The sequence below is a fragment of the Pezoporus occidentalis genome, unplaced genomic scaffold (assembly GCF_034315485.1).
Source record: "Pezoporus occidentalis ecotype Australia unplaced genomic scaffold, CSIRO_AGI_Poc_V1 ctg408, whole genome shotgun sequence".
NCBI classification, from domain to species: domain Eukaryota; kingdom Metazoa; phylum Chordata; class Aves; order Psittaciformes; family Psittacidae; genus Pezoporus; species Pezoporus occidentalis.
In genome coordinates, this window is record NW_026915734.1 from 184,195 (window position 1) to 211,424 (window position 27,230).

Consider the following 27,230-nt stretch of genomic DNA (forward strand, 5'->3'; position numbering starts at 1 on the left):
GTTGATACACATTGATAGCAAGTAAAGATGAAGATGCCTATGTAAAAGATATTATACCTCTATGCACTGCTGTAGCAGAGAAAGGTCATCACACATCTCCCTCCAAACTCTACCTGTGCAGAGGTAGTTAAATATTTAGGGTCTGTCCTAAGGGAAAACCAGTGAAGAATAGACCCAGAAAGATGGATGCTTCTGCATTCAATTACAAAGGAACAATTGCGAGGGGATTTTGTCGACCATGGATTCCTGGGTTAGGAGAATTACAGAATTCTTATAAAGCAACTAGAAACGAGGAGGTGGAACCTATTGCATGGGGTTTGGGAAGGGAACAAGCTTTTAAAGTGATAAAAGGGGCTTTGCCATCAGCTCCTGCTCTTGGGCTCCCAGATTATACAAAGGCTTTTAGTGTATACATGCATGAACAAAAACGAATAGCCAGAAATCAGGACTGCTCCAGACACCAGTTGCATACTACTCTGTGCAATTAGATCTGGTTACAACAGGAGCACCAGTCTGTGTTAAATCACTGCCAGCGGTGGCCACAATGTTAGAGAAAAGCTGTCCCCTCATTCAAAGACACCCTGTAGCAGTTTACATCCCACACGAGGTGCAAATATTGTTAAAACAATATGCAGCCCAAGCCTTATCAACACAACGGGCACACAGATACAAACTGATCCTTTTAATGGCGGATAATGTAATTCTGAAAAGATGTAATACCTTGGGTCCATCAACCCTGATGCCTTTACCTGAAAATGAAGAATAACAGTGGAAGCAGGTGATGGACACTTCAAATAAACTATGAGTAGATTTAACCAGTGTTCCTTTGCAGAATCTAGACCTACTTCTATTTGCAGGTGTCTCTTCTTATTACCTGCATGGAAGACAGACTGGATATGCAGTGGCCAGCCAAGGACATGTAATAGATGCTGAACTTCTCCCAGCAATGATGAGTGCACAAGGAACAGAAGTAGCAGCTTTAATGTGTGCAATACATCTGGGAAAAAGTAAATGAGTCAATATTTGTAGAGAGTCTTGGTATGCCTTTGAGGTATGTCATGCAATCGGAATGCTATGGAAAGGACAAGGGTTTATCACATTACCAGGGAAGGGACTATCCAATGGAGAATAAATATATAACTTGGAATCAATCCAACTACCTAAAGAAATTGCTGCCATACAGTGCCCAGCCCATGCCGAGGACATGCTCCTTTGGATGCAGCCCAGCACACTGCTGGGTTGTTTGGAGCATTGTATCAACCAGCACCCCCAGCTCCTCCTCTTCAGGGCGGCTCTCACTCCATGAATGAAATGGAATGTTTTAATGCTGTCTCAACCCTAGTGACTACTACAGGATAGTTAAGTATAAAATAAAAGAGAATGGTGGTCTAGTCTGGCCATGTTGTACCTGTTACTGATTGATAGAATAGTCCCCTCATATGTGAAACTGTTGAGAATGATTGCATGATTTGAAAGATGTGAAGCTTGTTCACCATATTAGCAGGAATGCTTAATAAAAACAAAGGGAGGACTATTGAAAGACGTTATTTAGCTTAAATAAGTACGTTTAAAATAGTTTGAGTCACTTAGAGTTACGTTTTTTTTTTGTGGTTTAGTGAGCTATTGGCTTAGCTTTACTTGCTTAGCTAGATTTGCTGAAGCCTTGGGCTTCACACCGCACCACACTCGGTTATTAAACTGCTTTTTCCTGGAACTGAACATCTGAGGCTCTGCTGTGGGAAACCTTTGGGAAGCCCAAAGGAGGAGGAGTGAATCCTCTCCCAAGAGTGAGTGTGAGTGAGGGGAGAAGGAGACTGGTGCAGTGGGAAAGCCGCAGGGCTGAGCATCAGGAACAGGGAAACAAAGAACACATCTGAGGGAGTTGGGGCTGCTCAGCCTGGAGAAGAGAAGCTGTGTGGAGGCCTTACAGCAGCCTTCCACTATCTGAAGGGGGCTATAGGGACGCTGGGGAGGGACTTCTCATTAGGGACTGTAGTGGTATGAAAAGGGGTAGTGCGTTCAAACTTAAACAGGGGAAGTTTAGATTGGATCTAAGGAAGAAGTTCTTTACTGTGAGGGTGGTGAGCACTCGAATGGGTTGCCCAAGGAAGCTGTGGCTGCCCCATCCCTGGCAGTGCTCAAGGCCAGGCTGGATGGGGCTTGGAGCAACCTGCTCTATGGAAGGTGTCCCTGCCCATGGCGAGGGGTTGGAACTGGGTGATATCAAGGTCCCTTCGTACCCAAACCATTCTGTGATTCCATGACACAGGTGCTCTCAGGGCTGTTGTTGGGATCACACTCCTATTGCCTTTGCTTTGCAGGATGGGTCAATGATCCAGGGGGCACACAGCATCACATCCAGGACATGGTGTGCCAGCGGTGGCTCGGAACAGGGTACAGGGACAAAGGGGTCACTGCCAGCTCCACTGGCAATTCTATTCTATTATTCCAATTCCTATAGTCATTATAGGTAGGCTCTGGGCTGGGCAGGCCACGTGGGAAGGAGAAGATCAAGAGTAGTGCAGCTTTGCCTTATTCCAGAGCAGGATGAATCCAGGAAGGAATCCTCCCCACACTACCCCAGGGGTCAGTTTTAGCTGCCCTGGGGTCTGCATGGCTGACAGGGTACAGGGGGACTGCTCGATGTGCTGTGGCTGCCCTGGTGCCGGCTGTTGTCTGGGATGGAGGGGTAAGGAGCCGTATCCATCTCCATCCTTGCTGCCTAGGGCAGGACCCTCACGCTCCCTGGACCACCAGTTGGCAGCACTGAAATATGCTGGGATCTGCTGCTTTCACCTCCATTTCCAGCCTGGACCCTCTACATGTCCCAGAAGGAGCCTGTTTTCCTCTCCCCAGGCTTACCCCATGTTCTGGTTGTCACTCTCCCGCTGAAGCACAGGCACATTCCTGTATCTGGAGCAGGAGGGATCCCAACAGGCACAGGGGTCATTTCAGATGGATACCCCAGCAATGGGGGGGGGGGTCTCGCTCAGACCCTTCCCCACTGCACCCACTTGGTGCCAACCCCAATTCCCTTGCTGTAACCGCTTGGTGCCTGCATCCTAGGGCTTGGGGCTTGCTGGAAAGGGTCTGGGGTCCCACCGTGCCCCACTGCCACCCTGACATCCCCCTGTGAGCAAGTGTTTGGGGGCATGTTTGGGCAGGGAAGGGTCAGTGTGAGTGCCAGAGGGTGTCTTTGAAGGAACACCCCCTGCCTGCCCAGCCACCCACTACAAACACCACTGTTCTGGCTATGGGGCAGTTCCCGATGGGTCTCACCCCCTTGGTACTGAGAGGTGACACTGTGCTCTGGGGGGGGCAGTGCAAGGGGTGGTGATGCCCCAGCCGTGGGTCAGACTGGACCAGACTACATGCTACACCACACTGTACCCCACTGCATCCCACTGCACCACAGTGCACCCCCACTGTACACCAGTGCACATCACTGCACCTCCAAATTGCCCCTCTGCGTCCCCACTGCACTCCACTTCACCCGCACTTCATCCCCACTGCACCCAACTGCACCACACTGTACCTCCACATCACCCCTGCATCCCATTGCACCCCCACTGCACCCTGCTGCACCCCATGTCACCTGCTGCATCCCCACTGCACCCTACCTCACCCCACTACACCCCACTGCACAGCACTACACCTCACTCTTCTCCCTCTGTACCACCCCTGCACCCCCTTTGAACCTCCTCTGCTCTTCACTGCACCCCCACTGCATCCTCCTGTACCACATTGCACCACACTGTACCCTCACTGCATCCCCTTCCACCCTCACTGTAACCCCCACTACACAACTCTGCACCCTGCTGCACCACACTGCACCTCCAATGCACCCCCACTGTAACTCCCACTAAACCTCACTGCACCCTGCTGCACCCCACTGCACCCTCATTGCATCCCCATTGCATACTGTCTGTATCCCCACTGCACCCCACTACACCCTGCTGCACCCGCACATCATCCCCTGCATTCCACTGCACCTCCACTGAGCACTTACTTCACTCCCACTGCATCCTACTGTACATACTGCATCCCCACTGCGTCCCCACTTCAACCCACTCCACACCCCTGAGCCCCCACTGCACTCCCACTTCACCCCAGTGCACCCCACTGCAACCCCACTACACCCCAGCTGCACTCCACTGCAGTTCCTCTGAACCCATTGCATCCCCACTGAAAACCACTTCACTATTCTGCACCCCTTGTGCACAGCACTCTATGCACACTGCACCCCAGCTGGACTCCACTGCACCCCACTGCACCCTTATTGCATCCACACTGCATATCCATTGCACCCCACTACACTGCACTGCACCCCACATTCCCTGTCACACAACCTACCCTTCCTGGTCCCTGGTTCTGCAGGCTGCTGCCTCCCACTGCACCCCCAATTCCACCCCAAGCTCTGTAACCCCCTCTGCACCCCACACTCCTGCAGTCAGCCTCCTGCTGTACCGCGTCCTAGGGCACCCTCACCACAATCCCCCTCCTGCCCCTCTCTGTGTGGGGAAACAGCCTGCCCCATGGCCCCAGCACCCCCAGAGCTCAGGGAATGGGTGCCATGGAGTCCCACGGGGGATGGAGGGACAAGGCTGCAGCCTCCAGTGCGGAGCACAGCAGGATGGCAGGGAAGCAAGGATGGTGTCTTGGCCTGGTTGGAACACATCCCTGACTCAGACCTGGCCAGAATCAATAGATGAGTCGCCTGGTTGGAATGAAGGCACAAAGGAGGCCAGACCCTGAAACTCCTTATCAAACCCCAGTGTTTATTCCTGGAGAGATCAATGCAGGGAGAGAGGAGAGGGGGAGAGAGAGATAAGATAAGAGAAGCTGCAAGCAGATAGTCGCCACTCATGGATCCAGGGGCATCTCACTGGCCATTACCCAGGGTGTTGCAGCAGTGGGAGCTCACCCTCTGAGCCTGTTCGGGTTCTTTGGGGTGTTACCCATAACTGCGTGCAAAGTGCAGAGAGGCATCACTGTGATAATGATGGATGTACTTTAGTGAATGCACGGTTCCAAAGCTGGGGTTCTGCGAGGGTCCTCTGGGTGGCTGCTGTCCCTCATAGTGTGTTCGCTATCTGACCCCAACCTTTGAGTCAGCACTTTTCACAGCCCCGTGGAGGGTTATCAGCTTCAGACAAGGGGACCGGGATGATCCTGCCTATGCAGAATTGAAACCAACATCCCTGTTGTCTGCTTTGATTATGATAATTCTTGCAAGGCCTCCCATGGTTGAATGTAAATGGTGTCTGAGGCAAGCTCGGTTTAAGAGCTTTAACTGAGACAAACTCAGTTTCCTGGCTCTCACAGCACGGTGATGAGGAGCTCGGTGGGATGATGGGAGCACAGCTGTGTGGTGGGGAGCTCAGTGGGATGGTGGGAGCACAGCTGTGTGGTGGGGAGCTCTGTGGGATGATGGGAGCACATCTGGGTGGTGGGGAACTCCATGGGATGATGGGAGCACAGCTGTGTGGTGGGGAGCTCAGTGGGATGGTGGGAGCACAGCTGGGTGGTGGGGAGCTCTGTGGGATGATGGGAGCACATCTGGGTGGTGGGGAGCTCGGTGGGATGATGGGAGCACAGCTGGGTGGTGGGGAGCTCCGTGGGATGATGGGAGCACATCTGGGTGGTGGGGAGCTCCGTGGGATGATGGGAGCACATCTGGGTGATGGGGAGCTCAGTGGGATGATGGGAGCACATCTGGGTGGTGGGGAGCTCCGTGGGATGATGGGAGCACATCTGGGTGGTGGGGAGCTCCGTGGCATGATGGGAGCACATCTGGGTGGTGGGGAGCTCAGTGGGATGGTGGGAGCACAGCTGGGTGGTGGGGAGCTCAGTGGGATGATGGGAGCACATCTGGGTGGTGGGGAGCTCCGTGGGATGATGGGAGCACATCTGGGTGGTGGGGAGCTCCGTGGCATGATGGGAGCACATCTGGGTGGTGGGGAGCTCAGTGGGATGGTGGGAGCACAGCTGGGTGGTGGGGAGCTCTGTGGGATGATGGGAGCACAGCTGGGTGGTGGGGAGCTCCGTGGCATGATGGGAGCACAGCTGGGTGGTGGGGAGCTCTGTGGGATGGTGGGAGCACAGCTGGGTGGTGGGGAGCTCTGTGGGATGGTGGGAGCACATCTGGGTGATGGGGAGCTCAGTGGGATGATGGGAGGACATCTGGGTTGTGGGGAGCTCAGTGGGATGATGGGAGCACATCTGGGTGGTGGGGAGCTCAGTAGCATGATGGGAGCACATCTGGGTGGTGGGGAACTCCATGGGATGATGGGAGCACATCTGGGTGGTGGGGAGCTCCGTGGGATGGTGGGAGCACAGCTGGGTGGTGGGGAGCTCCGTGGGATGATGGGACATTACCACATCTGGGTAATGGGGAGCTCAGTAGCATGATGGGAGCACATCTGGGTTGTGGGGAGCTCAGTGGGATGATGGGAGCACATCTGGGTAATGAGGAACTCAGTAGCGTGACGGGAAAACATCTGGGTGATGGGGAGCTCAGTGGGATGATGGGAGCACATCTGGGTAATGGGGAGCTCAGTAGCATGAATGGAGCACATCTGGGTGATGGGGAGCTCAGTGGGATGATGGGAGCACATCTGGGTAATGGGGAGCTCAGTAGCATGAATGGAGCACATCTGGGTGATGGGGAGCTCAGTGGGATGATGGGAGCACATCTGGGTTGTGGGGAGCTTAGTGGGGAGCACAGCTGGGTAGCTGGGAGAACAGCCGGGTAGTGGGGAGCATGGGCAACCACAACCCAAAGGTGCCTTCAAATTGCAACCTCACTGGCAAGCAGCCGGGGTCAGGAAGGGAGATCCCACTTTTCTCCTACCTTCACCTACCCTGGTCATCTCCCAAGGAGGAAAGCCAGGGCAGACCTCTCTGCGGGCAGCAGCCCAACACAATGAGACTTGCAGGCAGAGCTTTCTGCTCCATGCTCAGGAGCACAGAGGACACCTCACTGGTGTCATAGCACCCAGCCACCTCACTGGTGAACCCTCTTGGCCATGCCTCTGGCCTCTCTCCATGGCTTGGCCACGTGTGGGGAAGGGCAGGAGTTGGGGGACATCTGCAACCTCACCCTGAAGGTGATGCATAGCATCGGAGCAGTGCCAGCCCTGCTACATGCTCAGGAGATACGACAACAGGGACTGCTTGCCCACCTTCCTGGCTGGGCTTGACGTGGCGTGGACCAGCCTCTACATGGGGTCTCTCTTTTGGGAGAAGGGGCAGGTCACCCCTCAACAAGTGGTATGTGGTGTGACAGGACTGCCATGCTGATGTCTATCCACCCTACACCAGTGCCATCAGCTACATTCTCTTCTAGGACATTGCCAAGAGATTCTGGAGGCAGCCAGTACATCCACCCCATCCCATAGAGGATGTGGGCACCCTGTGCAAGAGCCAGTGACCACTTTGCCAAGCACAGCGTGCCATGCCATGTCTGCAACTACTGCTGACAGCGATCTACGTCCTGAGTCCTGGGAGCAGGACAGGGCACACAACAACATGCTGCCAACTCCACGGTATCGGCTGTGACAGCACCAGCTCATGTGCTGGATGTGATCCACCAAGGACCTGGTGACCAAGAGACCACAGCTGCAACACCACTGCCTCCCCAGCATTGCCCATCATGGCCCCTTCCCTTGCAGAAGGATAGCGTACACCATGCAGCCTGTGCTGTATGCAGTCTCCCCTGTCCTCCACGGCCCCAGCAGCATGTTCTTCAGGCTGGAGTCCTGCCCAGCTGCAGCAGGAAGACATCAGACAGTGGGGCAGGGGTGAAGAAAGTACCTCTGCCTCATGGTGCATGGCCTGGGAGTTTCTCGGAGGCTGTAAATAGCCAAGTTTCCCTTCTGCTCATCTCGAAAGTGAGAAGGGGAACATCCCCCGAGGAGGGGGAAAGAACTGGTCGATTGTCATCACTGGTACAAAACCTATTTTTAATTGTATTAAAATGTCTCTCTTCTATAAATTTCCAAAACATCCGGTGCCTCTGCTATAAAGATCTGTGGCTGTGAGTGAACTATCGTCCCTGGGTATGTGGATGGTGGTGCTCACGGTGGGATGCACCCTGTGTCAGGGGACCCCTGAGGCTTCTCTTTGTGATCTGGGGAGGTGTGGGCATCACCAGGGGAGCAGGGCACCCTGGGACCCCCTTCGAATAGGGGTACATGGGGGATGTAGTGGCCGAGGGTGCCTGGGTGAGTTTGTGGCTGGAGCAGGAGCTGGTGCAGGGTCTCCCCCACTTGCACCAGGCTGTGGGAGAGGAGGTGGAGGTGAGAGACGGTGTCGCTGGCCAGGCTCTCCAGCAGCGCCTGCTGCTGCCGGGATGTCTGCAGGATCTGCACCAGGAGCTGCTGCACGTTCTGGAGCAGGCCCGCCACGCCGGAGCCTGTGATGAGGAGAAGCTCAGTGGCTGCAAACCCTCCCCACAGCTCCGAGAGCCCCCCGTTGGGATGCTGCAGGGAGGACCCACCGTGCAGGCTGGAGCTGGATGCCTCTTCACCCGCTGCTGGCTGCTCACTCACAGCAGCCATACCCGGGGAGCACAGGGCTGTGGTGGCCGCTGGCAGCGCTCGGCTTCCTCTTGCCATCCCCAGGGATGTCTCTGCAGGAAAACCTGCCACAACGGTTTGGCACAGAGGAAGTAACCAGAGTGCCCGCAGGAGCCCCTGCCCTCTGTCCTCACGGGCAGGACACAGCCGCTCCATGGGGCAGGGAGACTTGCTTGAAGGCACAGACACTTACCAGCCTTTTGCTCAACTCCTTCCTGCTTCAGGGCAGTGTGAAAGCCTGAAAGGAGAGCAGACACAGACTGTGAGCTGCATCTACCTCCTGCTCTAGGGCACCTGAGCACGGTGGCCAGGGCATGGTACTCACCCAGGAATGGAAGGGGAGGAAAACAGTGACGGGCGTCTGCAATGAGAACTGTATCAGACCCTGCTTGCGGGGCCGAGGGGGTTTACTGCACTGAGCAGGGCAAGGAAAGCCTTACGTGGCACGGTGTGGGAAGCGGGTGGCCCTCCAGCGACGTGGTCCCCATCCACTGCTGGGAGAGAGCAGAGAGGAGAGATGCGCCGTCTGATGGAACCTGCTGGGGGGGGTCACCACCAGCCCAGGGTCTGTCCGGTCATCCCCGCAGCCCGAATTGCCTTAGCCACAGCTCCACAGTGCCCTGCAGGGCCCCAAAGCATTTCACAAGCTAGATACAAAAGCAGGAGTCACTCACCCACCACTGCAATGCAGCCACCTCTGGGCTGGAAGGCAGCAGCGGCATAGCAGCACGCAGCAACGCTACAGAACAGACTAGGGCTGGAAGTGAAGAAGAATCCCACATCCACTTGAAACTGCAGGGGGAATTTAGGGAGACAGAAGGCGATTACCCAGTGTGGGATGCTGGCTGGGGTGCCCTCACAAATCAGATCCAGGAACATAATCTGTACCACCTCTGTGCCAAACCCCTGCGATGTGCAGTGAGAGGGATGCAGCATCTGCCCCTGGGTGGGCTGCAGGGCAGGGGAGCTGCAGCACCTCTGGACCTCACACCCAGCCCTAACTCATCTGAAGATCTATGGTGTTACCAGGGAAGCAGGAAGCCAGGACCTGCTGGAGGAAGGGGTGTCATGCCCTGCAGTGCTATACAGCTGCCAGAGCCCCCTGGCCTCATCCTTTAGAGACCTAAAGCCACGAGGCAGCCCTCAGACTGGGTCAGAGCTGGGGAACCCCTTCTGTCCTGTCCCAGCCAACCCATCATGCTCTGGGACTGGTTTGGAGCCAAAGCCCCTGGACAGAGAAGTCCCAACACCCCTGCTGAGGGACTCGTGATGGGACCCCCAGCCCTCTAAGCCCTTCAAGCCCTCCATTCCCACCATGCTGACATGGGCTTGGGCTGGAGCCGTGGCCGTGCAGCCCGGTGCAGCGGGGCAGACCGGTACTTACGGGTCTCTGGCTCGTCCTTTACACACCGCAGCAGTGGGGACATCAACGTTCCCGGGGTGTCCCCGCCAACGTTGTGCTCTGCAGGAGGGTGAGTGGGTGCAGAAAAGAGCTTCAACAACCAGGACACAAGGGGTGCCTGACACCCCACAGCCAGGACAAGCCCCACGCCGGCTGCCTGAGCCCACAGGTACCTGGTGGCTCTGGTGAGGATAAAGAGCAGGCAGCATGGGCTGACCTGCGCTTCCCAGAGGGCAGCTTCGCCATGTCTAGAGGAAGAGGAAGAGACCGTCAGCAGACCCTGGGTGGCCGTGCAGTACCAGTGCTAACCCACTGTCCCACATCCAGCCACCCTGCCAAACCCATTCACCCATCCCGGCACTCACCTGGCATCCTGCGCTCCCCGAACACGGGCCGCCCGGCCGCCTTCCATATGCTCTTCATGGCTCGGTAGTGCGGAGGCAGGCGGTCTGAGTGGTGTCCTGCCCTCTGGCGCGTCTCCCGCTCCGAGTGGAAAGCCTGCTTCAGCGCCTTCCACTTGGAGCGGCACTGGGCGACGCTGCGCGAGTACCCGGCCGCTGCCAGCCCTTGGGATATCTCCCTCCACAGCGCCTCGTTGGGTCGCGACGTGGAAGCCATGAGCAGGGCGGCCTCCCCCGAGCCCCCCACCAGCGCCAGCAGGCTGCTGACCTCCGCTTGCGTCCAGGCTCGCCCGCGGGGCATGCTGCCAGGGCGGGGGAAGCTCGGCTCCGGCCCGGCGGCGCGGCACCCCCGAGGGTCTGCTGCGTCCGCAGCGCACCGGGACCCGCAGAGAGATCCGCACCGGGAGCCGCACCGGGAGCAGCACCGGGAGCCGCACCCGGAGCAGCACCGGGAACCTTCCCGGGAGCCGCACCGGGAGCTGCACCGGGAGCTGCACCCGGAGCAGCACCGGAGCCGCACCGAGCGCCCCTGCGCTGCACCGGGCGCCGCACCGGGAGCTGCCGGGAGGCCGCACGGAGCATGTGCAGCGCCGGGAGGAGCCGCTGGGAAACGTAGTCCCGGCCGCGCTATCCAGAGCATCGCCGTCCGGCCGGGCGCAGGGGCCGTGGTCCGAGCCTGCCCGGCTGCAGCGGTGCTGTCCCCCGGGTGGGACTCTCCCGCGGCTGGGGGACCCTGCCCTCCGCCCCCATGGCCATCACGGCAGCACTCAAGGCTCTGGGATGGGGTGGAGAGCCCCAGTGCCCCGCTTTCCAGGGCTGGGCTGCAAACAAGGCAGCAGGAACCATGTGTGAGAGCAAACACCCCGCGGCCTTGCTACTTTCGGAGTGGGATGCAGAAAGAGCCCTGCTCCCCAATGATGCACAGCCCCGCGGGGCAGATAGGCTGAGCACTGGGGGGCTGTGGCTGTCCCAACATTGTGGTGAGGAACACGGGAAATCTGGCTGACCTTTAAAGGCCCCTTCTAACCCGAAACCATGCTGTGACCTTTCAGTTCTTAGAAGTGGCCCTATAAGGAGGATGGGGAGAAACTTTCTCACATGGCCTGTTGCAATAGGACTGGGGGTGATGGTTTTGAACTGGAAGAGGGGAGATTCAGGCTGGATGTGAGGAAGGAATCCTTTGCAAAGATGGTGTAAAACACTGGCACAGGTTGCCCAGAGGGGTGGTGGATGCCCCATCCCTGGAGGCATTCGAGGCCAGCCTGGATGGTTCTGGACAGCCTGATCTAATTGAAGATGTCCCTGCTCATTGCAGGGGGTTGGACTAGGTGAGCTTTGAAGGTCCCTTCCAACCCAAATGACTCTGATTCTCTTCTACAGTCCCATGTCTGAGCTAGCAGCCATCCCCTCAGCTCCCTGCCCCACAGTGTGGGTGCAGGGTTCCCTCATGCAGGGAATGTCTGGGTGCCAGCCTCGTGGGGCTCCCCCTTACCCCAGTCGGTCACTGTCATCACTGTGACCCCCCCCAGGGTTCTGTCCCAGGTGGTGCCCCTGGGGACCCCACCAGGAAGTGACACTTTCCATTTCACGTCACAGCCAGCTGCCAAAAGGGGCTGGGAAGGGGTTGCTTCTTCAACTGTGGGTGCAGAGCAAGAGACTGAGGGAGGGATGGACGAGGGGGTCACGTACGCTGATCTGCGCTTGCCCCCCACCCCAGGTAATGGTGAGCTGCTCCCAGTCCCTGGCACCATGGAGGGTCCCCTGCCCTTCTGCAGCCCCTTGCCTTCTCGGAGACCATTCCCCTGACCCCCTCTTCTGGGAACCGTCTCCCAGACAGCTCTTCTCCAGCACTGTTGCACTCTGCTTGCTCATGGGGCAGGGGACAGGAGGAACTCAAGGTCAGGGGGTGCCCACTGCACCCCACTCTGCTCTACCTGCCTCATGCCAAGCACTGTCTGCAGCAAGACACTAATAGGATCAAGGTGCTGCAAACGGGCTCTCCCTCAGTTTTCCTGGGTTCCTCAACTGCCTCCTGAGACCCTGACCAGGGTTCACAGACATCTCTTGGCTGGAGGTGTCCCCACCGCTCCAACAAAGCCCCCAGAGTCGAGGTTAACTCTGTTTTTCAGCTCCCCAGCAGACTGTGCGGCTGCCCTGGTGCTGGGCTGCCCTCAGCCTGGCTGTCCTCTCCCTGCTGCTCCTGCTGGCACAAATCATCCTCATCAGCTTGAGCTTCCACTGTGAGTACCCACTTGTGCCTGGAGCTCTCTGGTCGGGGTGTTGGGGTTGGCACCATGGGGACCATGTACCAACAGACAGAGCTCATGTCCCAAGCATCCTCCTACTTGGGGCTGAGGGTGTTGCGGGTTCTGGGGCAAGCAGGAAAGTTGGTGAAGCAAGACTGTGCCTGCCTGACTGGGAGAGGAAGGCGGTGGAATAGCGTGGGCTTGGGGACTGTGTCAGGACATCCTGCTCCATCACAAGGCAGTGACATGAAGACAGGAGGGAGAGTGGTGACACTGAAACTGAAAGAAGCACTTTCCCCTAAAACCTGTTCTGTGATGGGCTCCCAGGCACAGCAAAACCCACAAGGAGATTGTCGAGCTTGGCTGGCAGGTCACCTAAAGGGGGTTGTCCCATGGGAGAGGCCACTTGGTGCTGCTGGGAACAGGAGCACAGGGTTGGCAGTGGCACTCTTTTTTATTCTTCCTCTGTAGATTTGGGACAACAGGCGAGCTGCACCTGTGGTGCCTGGAGCGGGGAGGAGAGCCCCAGCTATGGGCGACAGACGCAGCAAGGTAGGAAAACCTGGTGGGCTCCTGTGTGAGGCTTGGAGAGGGTTTGGAGGGGGCTTGGGTGTTCTTTTCAATAGTCAGGACCTGTCCCTGCTCCAGAATGTGCCTCCCACCAGTCTTCCTTCACCCTTACTGCCTGTCCCCTGGCTCATACCATGGTGCTGCTAACAGGCTGCCCTGCTGGGATCCTTTGGTAAAAATGGCCCCAGCATGGCTCTGCATTGCCCGGGCACTCCACCAGCACCAAGATCATGTTTTCCATGTGCTGGATGGCACTGGGGGCTGTCTTTCAACCAGTCTCTGGTGAAGCTGAAATCTTGACTGCATTCTGTGTGCTTTGCAAATGATGTTTGTATTACAACCCCAAACCTGGAGCTCCCTTCGCTAACCCATCTGCCCGATACTATCACCTTCATGTAACCAGCCTGTTGCACTGGATGTGGGAGCTGGGCTCCAGAGCATGGGCAAGCAGAGGGTCCTCTCCAAGGGGTATCCATAGAAGTACATTGGGTTGGTTGGTACTCTGGCTGCCCCTTGTCACCGTCCTGTGCCTTGGGCTGCAAGCTGTGTTTCTGGTGTGCAGGGCGATGCCAGTTCTGCCCAGCTGGCTGGCTCTGGGATGCGGGGCAGTGCTACTACTTCTCCTTCACCAAGAAGAGCTGGGAGCAGAGCAGAGAGGACTGCTGCTCCAGAGGGGCACAGCTGGTCGCCATCCGAGCCAACACCACCCTGGTGAGCGTACCCATCTCAGCTCCCTGGCTCTGACCCTCATGCCCAAAACCTAGCTAAGCCTCCAGATAGAGAGCTGGAGGTGCTGTGTCTTTACTCTGCAACCCCCATCACTGGGAGGGGCCTGGGTTTCCCCCCCCAGGTAGCTCATGCAGGTCCTCTCTTGTGCTAGGCTTTCCTGATGCGCACAGCCAACACAGAGGTCTTCCACGTGGGGCTGAAGCGGGATGGCTCCAGGTCTGACTGGAAGTGGCTGGATGGCACTGCACTGAAGGGGTGAGGCTCCCTGCTTGTCCCTAGCCAGAGATGCTGAGGGAGGTGATGGGGAGACAGGCAGCCCACTTGCATGTGAGGATGTTGTCAGGGTCCAGTTGGAGAAAAAACCCAGTGCCAGACCATGTTTCATGTCATGATCCCAAGATTGAAATTAAGACACAAATGAGGTCAAGTACCATCACTGGACACTTTATTACAAATTTCAAAAAGAGAGTTATAAAAAAGGGAAATTGTTGTAATAAAGGGGGTAATGATAGATTGGGGAAAAAAAGTAGAAAATGAAGGAAGGATTCGGGGTGCAGAGAGAGAGAGGAAGAGAGAGAGTCGCCACCATGGATCCAGTGGTGTCCCAGGGATCTGTTGACATCATCATTGGTGGTGGAAGTTCTTCAGGGTTTGTAGTTGGTATCGGAGCAGAGTGTTGCCCAAGAGTCCATTGGAGCTGGGTGTCCTTGTGGAGGCATCCTTCTTGAGACCCCTTGAAAGTACCCCATGGAGTGTGTCTCATGGCGATGTCTCATGGAGGGTGCCCCTCAGGATCCATAGTACTCATTGATGGACAGTGTACTCGCGGAGGTGTCCTTCTGGAGCTATCCTCATGGCAATGGCTCGCTGGCGATGTGCCTCCTGGTGATGTGTCTCTTGGTGGTTACCTTTTCCCCTTTGTCAAGAGCTGGGGGGAGTACCTCTGTTCATGTCACATATTACATATTCCTGGTGGACCAGTTTCCCTGGTCTTGCAGCCAGCTCTTTGACACACATGTGTCTGCAGCGATCCTTGGGATAGTAGCTCACACCAGTCCTCAAAGTAATGGATGGAAGAGTCTTAGCTCTTTCCCACTTATCCCTCAGGCAATGGGTGGTCGAGTTCCAGTTCAGCTTCTCACACCCTTCTCCCAGGCAATGGATATTGGGGTCTTAACTCCTCCCACCCATCTCTGAGACAGGAGATAGGTGGATTTCCAGCTCAGTTTCTGAGACCAGTCTTTGATACAGTGGGCAGTGGAGTCTGATTTCAGATCAGTCTCTCACAGATGTGCTCCACATTTTGGCTATCTCTTGTCTTCCGAGGGCTGCACTGGGAAGGGATGGTGCCCACCTCCCACCTGGGTGAGGAGCTAGGATGGCTCCCTCAAACCAGGTTCTCAGGCTTTTCTTAGTGCAGCTGGTGCTGAGTCCTGCCAGGAAGGACCTGGGGGTGCTGTGTGCATGATGGGCATGGGAGCTGCATGTCAAACAGGCATGGGTAGGGTCGGGAGGATCAGGGCATGTGTCTTAATTAAGAAGAGGGTGTCAGGGCACAGTGCTCCCTGGAGAGGGTGAGCTTTGCCCCCATAGTATCCCTGATCACTGTCCTGAGGAGCTGCTGATGATAGAGCCCCAGTCCTTCATGTCCATCCCATCTCTGCCCTTTCTCCCTGCAGGCTCTTCCCAATCCACCGCTCCACCAGCTCCTTCCTGGCCTGCGGCAGGGTGTCAGGGCTGGGGCTGTCAGGTGGTCTGTGTGGGGAAGCCCTGGGCTGGGTTTGTGAGCAGCGCGCATCCACCCTGCAGTGGGTCCGGTCCTCGCCACCCACCCTCCTCTGGGGAAACACCACCTACACCTGCATTGGCCCCTGATGACCATGGGGACTTCCAGCCTGTCCCATCCCAATGCACGGGCATCCTTTGGTGCTGCTGCTTCCTCATTCAGACGCTTCACCCCGCTGGATCTCTGCAATTTGCCAATAAACCCTGGCACTTGAATGCTGTGGCTGGTTTTGGGGGATGAGGGCGGTGGGATGGAGGCGCATCCTCTGGCGCCCAGACCCAGTCGCATTGCTGCTGGGTCGGAAACAGCACTGGAAGAAGTGGCATCGATCTGAGCACCCTCATGTCCTGGGGGCAGCCTGGAAAAGCTCCTGTGCAGGCTGGAGCAGATCCCTGCAAAGCTCCGGGCTTTTGGTTGTGGTGGTGGCTGTCCAGGGTTTATTCTGCTTCGGTAAGCATCCCTGGTCACATGGAGGGCTGGGCAGGAGCTTGTCTGCTGGTTCCCATCCAGTCTGAGGAGGTCACAGCAAATGCCCTCACTTTGCCTTGAGGCTGGGTGATGGGTGAGAGTCTAAAAGGTCTACAGGGTCTTGGTTTGGAGGGGCTTGGCCCTGGGGGCTATGACGGTTTTGATATAGACCACATGGGTTGTGCCAGCAGCATGCAGCTCCAGCATGGACATCCCTGGGAATCCGTCCTGAGAAATGTTGAGGACAGAACTCCACAGTCACTGCAGAGTGCCTCCAAGCGGGAGATGGGAAGGTGCTGCATGGGGCCGCGCGGCCCTGGAGTGCCCAGCAGACACCGGCTCCTGGGGCTCCTCACAGCCTGTGGGGACATGGGGGCAGAGTGCGCTGCCTGGGAGGAGCTGGTTCACCCCCACGCACTGCACAGCAAGAGCAGCCTCGGGAAAAAAACCCATTTGCAAATAAAAACGCGTCTGCTTTTCTGATCAAGAGGTGTCTCCACCCCACGGGGGTTTGGCCAGGGCAAGGCAGCAGCGAGCCCTCACTCTGCTGCTGCCTGGGGCGCCTGCAAGCATGGCCCAGAGCGTGGTCTACGCCGACCTGAAGTTCGCAGCATCCCCGCCGCTGGCCGTGCCCTCCTGCCCCGCAGCCCCCGACGAGGACGACAGCCCCTACGAGAACGTGCTGCTGGGGACGGTGCCTGCAGAGCAGAGCCCAGGTCAGAGCCCGGCCACCGACACGAGGATGCTGAGGCGCAGGGTGGGCAGCGGGGGGCGGCAGTGGGACCATGGGTGATGCTGTGCTCACAGCTCAGCTCAGCTCATGTCACCTCTTGCAGGGCGATGGCCCCGGCGCTGGCGTGTCCCCATGGGGCCGCTGGCCACCAGCCTGCTGGTGCTGCTGGTGCTGCTGGTGGTGGGCACCGTGGCCCTGGGGACCTGCTGTGAGTCTGGGTGAGGGCTGTGGGGTGGGGGGAGATGAAGGGTAGCACCGGGAGTGGGTGCTATCCACTCGCTGGGGACCTGCTGTGAGTGTCTGGGAACTACCCAGGTCCTGGGGACCTGCCGTGAGGCTGGGCAAGGTCTGGGATGCTGGGGGTTGTTGGGTCCAAGGGGTGCTGGGGTCTGATGATCTGAGGCTGGCATTGCTTTTGGCTTGGCCAGCCTGAGCTCCCTTGTCTGCCTGCATTGCTTTTCCTGTGCCTACCACTGATTCTTACTGCCTATCATAGAGTCACAGCATCATAGAATGGTTTGGGTCAGGAAAGGACTTTAAAGCTCATCCAGTTCCACCCCCCCTGCTATGGGCAGGGACACCTCACACTAAACCATGTCACCCAAGGCTCTGTTCAACCTGGCCTTGTACGCCGCCAGGGATGGAGCGTTCACAACTTCCTTGGGCAGCCTGTTCCCAGCACCTCATCGCCCTCACTGCTTCCCACTGGCTCAGACTGCTTCCACTGCTTTCCTATTGCCTCCCATTGCTTCCCACTCCTTTCCCGTTGCCTCCCACTGCCTTCTGATTGCCTCCCATTGCCACAAATTGCCTCCCACAGCCTCACCATTACTTCCCACTACCTTTCCACTACCTTTACACTGCCTTCAATGTCTCCCACTTCTTTCAGCTTCCTTAATATTGCTTCCAAATACATTCACACTGCCTTCTCATTGCTTACCTGCTCAGTGCCTCCCATTGCCTTCCTTTTACCTCCCATTGCCTCCAAACGCCTTCCCATTGGCTCCCACCGGCACCCATTGCCTCCCTTCCACTTAACCACCGCAGACCATTCCCTTCCCTTCCCTTCCCTTCCCTTCCCTTCCCTTCCCTTCCCTTCCCTTCCCTTCCCTTCCCTTCCCTTCCCTTCCCTTCCCTTCCCTTCCCTTCCCTTCCCTTCCCTTCCCTTCCCTTCCCTTCCCTTCCCTTCCCTTCCCTTCCCTTCCCTTCCCTTCCCTTCCCTTCCCTTCCCTTCCCTTCCCTTCCCTTCCCTTCCCTTCCCTTCCCTTCCCTTCCCTTCCCGCTGGCACCCGAGGACAGTCTCTGCCCACATCCCGACACTCTCATCCCATGTCCCTCGCCATGGCCGTGGGCGCACGGGTCGGTCGCTGGTGCCCATGCCCGGGCTGTGCCCGCACTGTGCCCATCCCTGTGCCTGTGCCCAGACTGGCAGGTCACCCGCAGCCTGCGGGACGCCTCCCGGGAGCACGCGGCCGAGCAGGGCCGCCTGGAGCAGGAGCTGAGCGCCCGGGAGCAGCGCCTGGAGCAGACGCGGCTGCAGCTGGTGAGGGCCAGAGCGGAGCTGGGCCATGCGTGGTGGGACGGCAACAGGAGCCGAGCGGAGCTGGAGCTGCGGGACACGGAGCTGGGGCGCGCCAGGCAGGAGCTGGCCGAGCTGCTCAGGGATGTGCAGCGCCTGCAGGGAGAGCTCAACAGCAGCCAGAGCACCGTGGCCAGCCTGCGCGCCTGCCTGAACACAGGTAGGGCCGTGCTGGGCTGCGGGACGGGCAGGGATGCTGCCGGGGAGACGAGAGGCTGATCCCGGCCAGGACGGGCCCCCCGAGCATCCTTGTGACGGCGAGCGCCTGAGCCGTGCCCGTGTCCCCAGAGTGCTGCCCCTCGGGCTGGGTGCTCTACAGGGGCAAGTGCCTCTTCATCTCCGTGGAGAGCAAGACGTGGAGGGACAGCCGTCAATACTGCCAAAGGACGTCCGCTCAGCTGCTAGTCCAAGACGACTGGCCAGCGTGGACAACGCCGGTACGGAGCAGAGGGGCTGCAGCACCCCAGGGCTGGGGGCAATGCTGGGGCGGGCAGATCCAGCAGCAGCAGCGCTGCGGAGGTGCTGGGGGCCACCACCAGACCTGGGGCTCTCGGGCACCCGGTGGGCTCTGGGCAAGGGTCAGGCGGTCAACAGCTTCTCTCCCCCCAAATCTTTGTGCAGGGGAATGGCGCCGTGTACTGGGTCGGGGAGAGATACAAAAGTCATCTCCATTCACGCGAGGACACGTATGGATGGCAATATAAAGAGTAAGTTGTTCCATCTTGGCCACCTGCATCTCTCGCAGCTTCACCAGCCACGGGGAAATGCGCTGGACACATCCTCCTGCCCAGGCTAAGGGGCCCTGAGGCTGCAGCTGTGTGGGGTACAGCATGGTGGCAGCAGGCTGAGAGCATGGTGATGGCACCTCTCACGTGTGCCCTCCCTTCTTGCAACAGAAGTTGGACCTGTCCAGGAATATCCTATGGTAAGATGGAAAGATTCTACTGCTCAAGAAAATGGCCATGGATCTGTGAGAAGCTGCCAGATGTGAGGAGCACGTTCAAGACCGTTCCTCCTCTCCCTGCCGAGTGGTAACTCTGGAACACCATCTCCACCATACATCTGAGTGATTGGAGCTCAGGGTGCACAGCAGAGACACCTTTTCCCTCCTGCACAGCCACATCCCTGTATACTGTTGTCTCCAAAGCTATTGCACTGCAAAGCTATTTTAAAGGTATACGGATTCATAGAATCATAGAATGGTTTGGGTTGGAAAGCACCTTAAGATCATCCAGTTCCAACTGTTTGCCATGGGCAGGGTCACTTCACCCTAGACCGTGTTGCCCAAGGCTCTGTCCAACCTGGCCTTGAACACTGCCAGGGATGGAGCATTCACAACTTCCTGGGGCAACCCATTCCAGTGCCTCACCACCCTTACTACAGTAAAGAACTTCTTCCTTGTGCCTAACCTGACTTTCTCCTGTTTCACTTTGAACCTGTTACCCCTTGTCCTATCACTACAGTCCCTAATGAAGAGTCCCTCCCCAGCATCCCTATAGGCCCCCTTCAGATACTGGAAGGCTGCTATGAAGTCTCCACACAGCTTCTCTTCTCCAGGCTGAACAGCCCCAACTTTCTCAGCCTGTCTTCATACGGGAGGTGCTCCAGTCCCCTGATCATCCTCGTGGCCTCCTCTGGACTTGTTCCAACAGTTCCATGTCCTTTTGATGTTGAGGACACCAGAACTGCACACAATACTCCAGGTGAGGTCTCACAAGAGCAGAGTAGAGGGGCAGGATCACCTCCTTCTACCTGATGGTCATGCTCCTTTTGATGCAGCCCAGGATACGGTTGATTTCTGGGCTGTGAGTGCACACTGAAGCCGGCTCATGTTCATTTTCTCAATGATCTGCACCCCCAAGTCCCTCTCCGCAGGGCTGCTCTGAATCTCTTCTCTGCCCAACCTGTAGCCCTGCTTGGGATTGTTCCAACCCAGGTGTAGGACCTTGCACTTGGCATGGTTAAACTTCATGAGGTTGGCATCAGCCCACCTCACAAGCGTGTCGAGGTCCCTCTGGATGGCATTCCTTCCCTCCAGCGTGTCAACCGAACCACACAGCTTGGTGTCATCGGCAAACTTGCTGAGGGCGCACTCAATCCCACTGTCCATGTCAGCGACGAAGATGTTGAACAAGACCGGTCCCAGCACCGATCCCTGAGGGACACCACTCGTTACTGGTCTCCAGCTGGACACTGAGCCATTGACCACAACTCTTTGTGTGCGGCCATCCAGCCAGGTCTTTATCCACTGAGTGGTCCATCCATCAAATTGATGTCTCTCCAATTTAGAGACAAGGATGTCGTGTGGGACAGTGTCGAACGCTTTGCACAAGTCCAGGTAGATGATGCCAACTGCTCTACCCCTGTCCATCAGTTCTGTAGCCCCATCATAGAAGGCCACCAAATTGGTCAGGCAGGATTTCCCCTTGGTGAAGCCATGCTGGCTGTCACCAAGCACCTTGTTGTTTTTCATGTGCCTTAGCATGCCTTCCAGGAGAATCTGCTCCAGGATTTTGCCAGGCACAGAGGTGAGACTGACTGGTCTGTAGTTCCCTGGGTCATCCATTTTCCCCTTCTTGAAAATGGGGGTTATATTTCCTTTTTTCCAGTCATCGGGAACTTCACCTGACTGCCATGATTTTTCAAGTATGATGGCCAGTGGCTTAGCAACTTCATTTGCCAGCTTCTTCAGGACCCACGGATGGATCTCATCAGGTCCCATGGACTTGTGCACGTTCAGGTTTTTAAGGTGGTCTCGAACCAGATCCTCTCCTACAGTGGGCCTAGAGTCTTCACTCTCACAGTCCCTGCGTCTGCCTTCCAAGACTTGGGTGGTGTGGTCTGGGCCTTTGCCAGTGAAGACCAAGGTAAAGAAGTCATTCAGAACCTCAGCCTTCTCCAAATCCAGGGTAGCCAGTTCTCCCGAGAGCTTCCGGAGGGGGCCTACATTGTCCCTAGTCTGTCTTTTATTCACTGTGTACCTGTAGAATCCCTCCTTTTATCCTTAACATCCCTAGGCAAGTTTAATTCTAACTGGGCCTTAGCTTACCTAACCTGGTCCCTAGCTTCCCGGACAACATCCCTGTATTCTTCCCATGCCACCTGTTCTTGCCTCCACCTTTTATAAGCCTCTTTTTTCATTTGAATTTTCCTCAGGAGCTCCTTATCCATCCAAGGAGGTCTCCTGGCCCTCCTGCTGCACTTCCTCCTAGTTGGGATGCAACACTCCTGAGACTGTAGCAGGTGATCTTTGAATATGAACGAACAATCTTGGCCCCTCCTGCCTTATAGGGCTATATCCCATGGAACCTTACTAAGGTTTTTCCTGAAGAGGCCAAAGTCTGCTCTCTTGAAGTCCAGGGCAGTGAGCTTGCTGTACGCTCTTCTCACTGTCCTGAGGATCTTGAACTCGACCATCTCGTGATCGCTGCATCCAAGGCTGCCCTGGAGAGTCACATTTCCAACCAGCCGTTCCCTGTTGGTGAGCACGAGGTCAAGCACAGCACCTCTCCTTGTCGGCTCCTCTGTTACTTGCAGAAGGAAGTTGTCTTCTCACACAATCGAGGAACCTTCTGGATTGTTTATGCTGGGCTGTACCGTCCCTCCAACAGATGTCAGGGTGGTTGAAGTCCCCCATGAGAACAAGGGCCTGTGAGCGTGAGGCTGTTCCTATCTGTCTATAGAGTGCTTCATCCACATAATCCTCTTGATCAGGTGGTCTGTAATAGATCCCCACAGTAATGTCCCCTGTAGCTATTCTCCCTTTAACCCTGACCCACAGACTCTCTGTTAACTGCTCCCTCTCCCCAGACAAAGTTCCATACTCTCCATCTTATTCCTAACATAAAGAGCAACTTCCCCTCCCCGCCTGCTGGGCCTGTCTTTTCTAAAGAGCCTGTAGCCTTCCATTCCAACACTCCAGTCGTAGGAGCCATCCCACCATGTTTCTGTGATGCCTGTTATATCATACCCCCGTAGACGTGCACACATCTCTAATTCCTCTTCTTTGTTCCCCATGCTACGAGCGTTTGTATACAGGCACCTGAGCTGAGCTCCAACTGAAGCCGGCTCATTGGCTGGAGCAGCTGGAATATCTCTACATTGCTCTGAGCATTTATTATAGGTGCTAGCAACTGACTGGGTGTGTTGGGATGGAATGATGCCCCCCTCCTCCAACACATCTAGTTTAAAGCATCTTCGAGCAGTCTGGCAAGCCTCCTACCAAAACTGCTCTTCCCCTTCTCTTACCAGAGCAGCTCCACCAGCCCCCAGTAGACCTGGCCTACAACCTTGGGTCCCGTGTTCAAGACACCCAAACCCCTGACTATGACACCACCCTTTTAACCATTTATTAACCTGGCTAATCCTTCTAGCTTTTTTTAGGTCCTCCCCTTTATCCTGAAGAAATGATGAAAAGACTGTCTGAGCTCCAGAGCCCCTAACCACCTCTCCCAGGGCTCTGTAGTCCTTCTTTCCATGCTCCTGCTATCTCTATCCCTATCACCCACATGGATCACTAGAAGTGGGTAATAGTCAGTGGGACTTACTAGACCAGGCAGCCTCTCAGCAACATCCCTGATCAGTGCCCCAGGTAGGCAACATATCTCCCTTGAGACTGGGTCAGGCCGACAGATCAGTGCTTCTGTGCCTTTCAAAGTAAGAGTCCCTACTACTATGAACCGCTGCACTTTCCTGGCAGCACAAATAGGGATCTTTTTTACCAGTGCACCAGCTGGTTGTTCATGGTGCGAGTGCATTTCCTCTTGAGCCCCCTGCACGACAGCAAAGCGGTTCTGGGTGGGGACAACAGATTTTAGGAGGAAGCTCCTTGCTTTTAGTTGTACTCTTCCTCCTTTTTTTGTTGTTAGGACCTTCAAATGACTGCCCTGATTTTTTCTAATGTGGAGGACAGACTGGGACAGGTCTGCATTTCACAACAAGGCTTACAGAAAAGAGACTGTATTTCTGTGTTCTATGCTCATGCTCATGCTTACATCCCCAGCCCCTGCCCTCCAGCCCTGGACCCAGGGAGGGGACACCAGTAATGAGCCCTGCTTACCTCTGCTGCCTTCTGCTGAGGACGGTTGGAGAGGTGTCTCTTGCACCCTGTGAAAGCGGGTATGTGGCGCCATTGGTGTCACCAGATGGCCCCCTTCAGGGAATGCTTTGGTTTTACTGGCTGCCCCTTTCCTCCGTCACCGGCTGCTGCTGGCTCCTGTCCTGCCCTTTCTCCTCTCCATCACCTGCCTTTGGCCACAGCCTGTCCCAGGGCTGACCTTTGTTCTCCCAGTCAGAGAACAGCCCGGATCTGAATAAGACTGTGGAGCATGCCCTCCTGGCCATGCAGTGCTCCAGGCCCAGGGAGGACATGTTGGTGGATGGGGAAAGCCGGGCAGGATTTACCAAGAGCAAGTCATGCCTGTCCAACCTACCTGTGTGGTGGGAATACTGGGCTGAGTTCAAGAGGAGAGCAATGGGGGAAGTTTACCATGAACCTCTGAGGTCTAGGACATGGTTTCCTATAGTCTACTTGCTGGCAGAGTGGAGAGATGTGACCAGGAGAGGAGAAGAAGGAAGGTGGAAACCTGCGTGGCAGGAGGGCTGCAAGGGGTGTCAGCATCACCTTATCCAGCTGCAACATCCCTGTGGGGTGGAGCCTGGGGCTGGTGCTCCTTGAAGCCTTCACCAGTGCCTGGAATGATGGGATGGGGATGGTCTCAGCCAGCTGGGTGGCAATATCAAACTGGGCAGTAATGGGTATACTGGAGGGCAGGACTGGTGTTCAGAGGGGCCTGAAGGAACACGGATGGAGCCAGCTGATGTCGGATGGGGGAAAGGGTGAGTCCTCCCACTGGGAAGGAAGGAGAAACCTGACTTGTCAAGATGGGCAAGGAATCAGCCATGCTGAACAGGCCTGGGGACCCATGCGCTATAGGCTAGACAGCAGCATGTCCTTATGGTGGCAGAGCCGAACGACACTGTGGGCTGTGCAGCTGGAGCTCAGGGCTCCAGGGGCAGGGAGCCTGCTCCTATCTGGGCACCAGGGAAAGTATGAGTTCCCCAGGATACGCCAGACATGGCAAGTCCTTGTTTTGCACGCTGGCTGAGATTGCAAGGGACCTCCTGCAATCCTGTCCCCACCTCCGAGCCTCACCGTGCCTTGGGCTGGCTCCATCAGCCTCCTTCCACACCTCTTCCCCTGGGAGCTGCTCACATTCAGCTTAGCAAAGGGGTCCCTAACTCATCCTCCCCCTGCAGAAATGCTGAGTGACACAGGGAGGGTCACCCCTGCCCCGGGCTCCCCCCACAACCAGGGTGGGGACAGAACTCTCTCATCACCCCCCTTGGCACCTCAGATCCCACCATGATCTTAGGGATATTTTCTCCCATGGTGGCCAGAGTGTCCCCTTTCCCCAGTGTTCCCATGCCTCTCCAGTGCTTCCCCCTCTCTCCCACTGTTTCAAGGCTCCTTGCTGCACTCCCATTTCCCCCATGGCCATGGGGCTCCCTTCTCCAATCCCTGTGGTCTCAGGAATCATCAGTGCCTTTTCCTCCTGCAGTCTCAGGGTTCCCCCATACACCCCACAGGGTCTCAGGGCTCCACAGCAGTTTCTCCATGCTGAAGGCACTGCTGCCTGCATCCTCCCTAGGCAAGGCCCAGCCCAAAGACCTGGGCAGGTGATGGAGGCAGGATGAAGGGCAGGATGGGAGCTGCCAATGCTGAGAAAAGGAACAGACAGTAAATCCAAAGGACTCCTTGAGGAGGAGAGGTCAGGGACATCTCTGGCATTGTCATCCCCCAGCTCCAAGAAGATGCAAACGCCACATCTGGCACCAGTGCATGCTGGCAGCCTTGGGGAGCACAGAAGGCAGGAGCTGGGCTCTGTATCAGTCTTGGATCACTGTGAGCTGTGCTGGCACAGGGACACTCAGAGGAACGGTGCAAGGTGGTGTAAGTGTAAGCTTGAGTGTGAGAGAGGGGAATAAGGTCTATTTCCATGAGTCTTACTTTAAAATACAAACACCCTTTCCCAGCGCTTTGCAATGTGTGCACAGGGGGAGGGTCTCAGGGTGCATCCCCAGCTCCTGTCTCCATGTGCTGTGACCAAGTGTACAGTCAGTTCTTCACTAGGAGAGGATGGAGAGTCTCAGATGCTCTGCTGAGCTTCAGGAATTGCTCACAGATCCACTGGTACATTATCCGTCAGTTTGAAGTCTGCCTTTTCCCCTTATATGACAGCGGGCACCTAAGAAGATAAGATAAAACAAGATCTAAGATAGCTTGCATAGGAGAGAGGGCATGTCTCAGAGGAGCAGCAGCAGTATCCTCACTGTGGATGCCTCTTCCCAGTGCCATTGGGGCAGGCAGGAGAGTCTGAGGAAGGGCCATATTCCTTCCTCCCAGCCTCCTGCTGAACCACTTGAAGATCTGGCAGTGCACAAGGTGGGAGCAGGGCTCTGACAGGGACCCTGCCTTGGGGAACCACTTGTTAGAGCATCTCCCCACTGCAGGTGAAATGACAACTTCCATCTATGGCTAAAGGGCAGATGTTGGTGTCAAGGACTGCACCTACAAGTAGAGCTGTTGGCTGTCCTGCCGTACAACAGTGCTCTACACATCAGAAGAAAATGGCACAACAACCCAATCCCAGAGACAGGATGGATGCCAGGGCAGTGCCCAGCACGTCTACCCCATCGCATGCTCCCGGGAGGTGTCCCGCAGGCTGCGGGTGACCTGCCAGTCTGGGCACAGGCACAGGGATGGGCACAGTGCGGGCACAGCCCGGGCATGGGCACCAGCGACCGACCCGTGCGCCCATGGCCATGGCGAGGGACACGGGGACACGGGATGAGAGTGTCAGGATGCAAGCAGAGACTGTCCTCGGGTGCCAGCGGGAAGGGAAGGGTCTATGGTGGTAAGTGGAAGGTGTTTGGGTGCCGGTGGGAGCCAATGGGAAGGTGTTTGGAGGCAATAGGAGGTAAAAGGAAGGCAATGGAAGGCAATATAAAGGCAATGGAAAAACAAAGAGAAGGCAGTGGGAAGGAAGTTGGAAGCAACAGGAAAGGACTGGGAAGGCAGTAGGAGGCAAAGGAAAGGGAATGTGTAGGCAATGAGAAGGCTGTGGGAAGCATGCTGGAAGCAATCAGAATGGAATGGGAAGCAGTGGGAGGCATTGGAAGGAAGTGGGAAGGCAGTGGGAGGCACTCTGTGGCACTGAGAGTCATTAAGAGGCAATGGGAAGGCAGTGGGAAGCGGTGAGGGTGCTGGAACAGATTGCCCAAAGAACTGGGAAATCCTTCATCCCTAGAAGTGTTCAAGGCCAGGCTGGACAGAGCCTTCGGCAACATGTTCTAGGGTGAGGCAGGGGCTGGAGCTGAGTGATGTTAAGGTCCTTTCTTACCCAATCCATTCTATGATGCTGTGATTCTACGATAGGCAGTGAGAAGCAGTGGTAGGCAAGGCAAAAGCAATGCAAGCAGACAGGAAGATCAGGGTGGCCAAGCCAAAAGCGATGCCAGCCTTGGATCACCAGCCCCAGCACCCCTCAGCCCCGACACCTCCCAGCATCCCAGACCTTGTCCAGCCTCAAACCCACTCCCGGTGCTACCCTTCACCCCCCACCCCACAGCCCTCACCCAGACTCACAGCGGGTCCCCAGGGCCACGGTGCCCACCACCAACAGCACCAGCAGCACCAGCAGGCTCGTGGCCAGCGGCCCCATGGGGACACGCCAGC

The 27,230-nt window shown here is 56.6% G+C and overlaps 3 protein-coding genes across 11 annotated transcripts; 2 read left to right on the forward strand and 1 right to left on the reverse strand.

Moving 5' to 3' along the window:
* Window positions 1–7,945: 7,945 nt before the first annotated feature.
* LOC134171568 (uncharacterized) lies at window positions 7,946–10,810 on the reverse strand. 7 transcript variants are annotated; one of them, XM_062633930.1, is made up of 7 exons: window positions 10,347–10,810; window positions 10,155–10,229; window positions 9,964–10,041; window positions 9,020–9,070; window positions 8,905–8,940; window positions 8,773–8,817; window positions 7,946–8,644 (listed from the first exon to the last, which is right to left on the reverse strand). In XM_062633930.1, the coding sequence occupies exons 1-7, from the start codon at window positions 10,681–10,683 to the stop codon at window positions 8,079–8,081; spliced, it is 1,188 nt and encodes a 395-aa protein (XP_062489914.1). In that variant the 5' UTR covers window positions 10,684–10,810; the 3' UTR covers window positions 7,946–8,078. The 7 variants fall into 7 exon arrangements, with proteins under 7 accessions (XP_062489914.1, XP_062489913.1, XP_062489912.1 ...); XM_062633929.1 differs by having other exon boundaries at window positions 9,020–9,073; XM_062633928.1 differs by having other exon boundaries at window positions 7,946–8,416; window positions 8,501–8,644; window positions 8,773–8,940; window positions 9,020–9,073.
* Window positions 10,811–11,717: 907 nt separating this feature from the next.
* Window positions 11,718–15,928, forward strand: LOC134171570 (killer cell lectin-like receptor subfamily G member 1). 3 transcript variants are annotated; one of them, XM_062633934.1, is made up of 6 exons: window positions 11,718–12,105; window positions 12,512–12,622; window positions 13,100–13,180; window positions 13,761–13,909; window positions 14,079–14,182; window positions 15,607–15,928. In XM_062633934.1, exons 1-6 carry the CDS (start codon window positions 12,051–12,053, stop codon window positions 15,800–15,802), a joined length of 696 nt encoding a protein of 231 aa, XP_062489918.1. In that variant the 5' UTR covers window positions 11,718–12,050; the 3' UTR covers window positions 15,803–15,928. The 3 variants fall into 3 exon arrangements, with proteins under 3 accessions (XP_062489918.1, XP_062489919.1, XP_062489920.1); XM_062633935.1 differs by having other exon boundaries at window positions 11,724–12,099; XM_062633936.1 differs by lacking the exons at window positions 11,718–12,105; window positions 12,512–12,622 and adding an exon at window positions 12,827–12,998.
* Window positions 15,929–16,011: 83 nt separating this feature from the next.
* Window positions 16,012–19,204, forward strand: LOC134171550 (B-cell differentiation antigen CD72-like). Its single transcript, XM_062633891.1, has 5 exons — window positions 16,012–16,897; window positions 17,018–17,122; window positions 18,339–18,653; window positions 18,782–18,930; window positions 19,115–19,204. The coding sequence occupies exons 1-5, from the start codon at window positions 16,753–16,755 to the stop codon at window positions 19,202–19,204; spliced, it is 804 nt and encodes a 267-aa protein (XP_062489875.1). The 5' UTR covers window positions 16,012–16,752.
* Window positions 19,205–27,230: the final 8,026 nt, after the last annotated feature.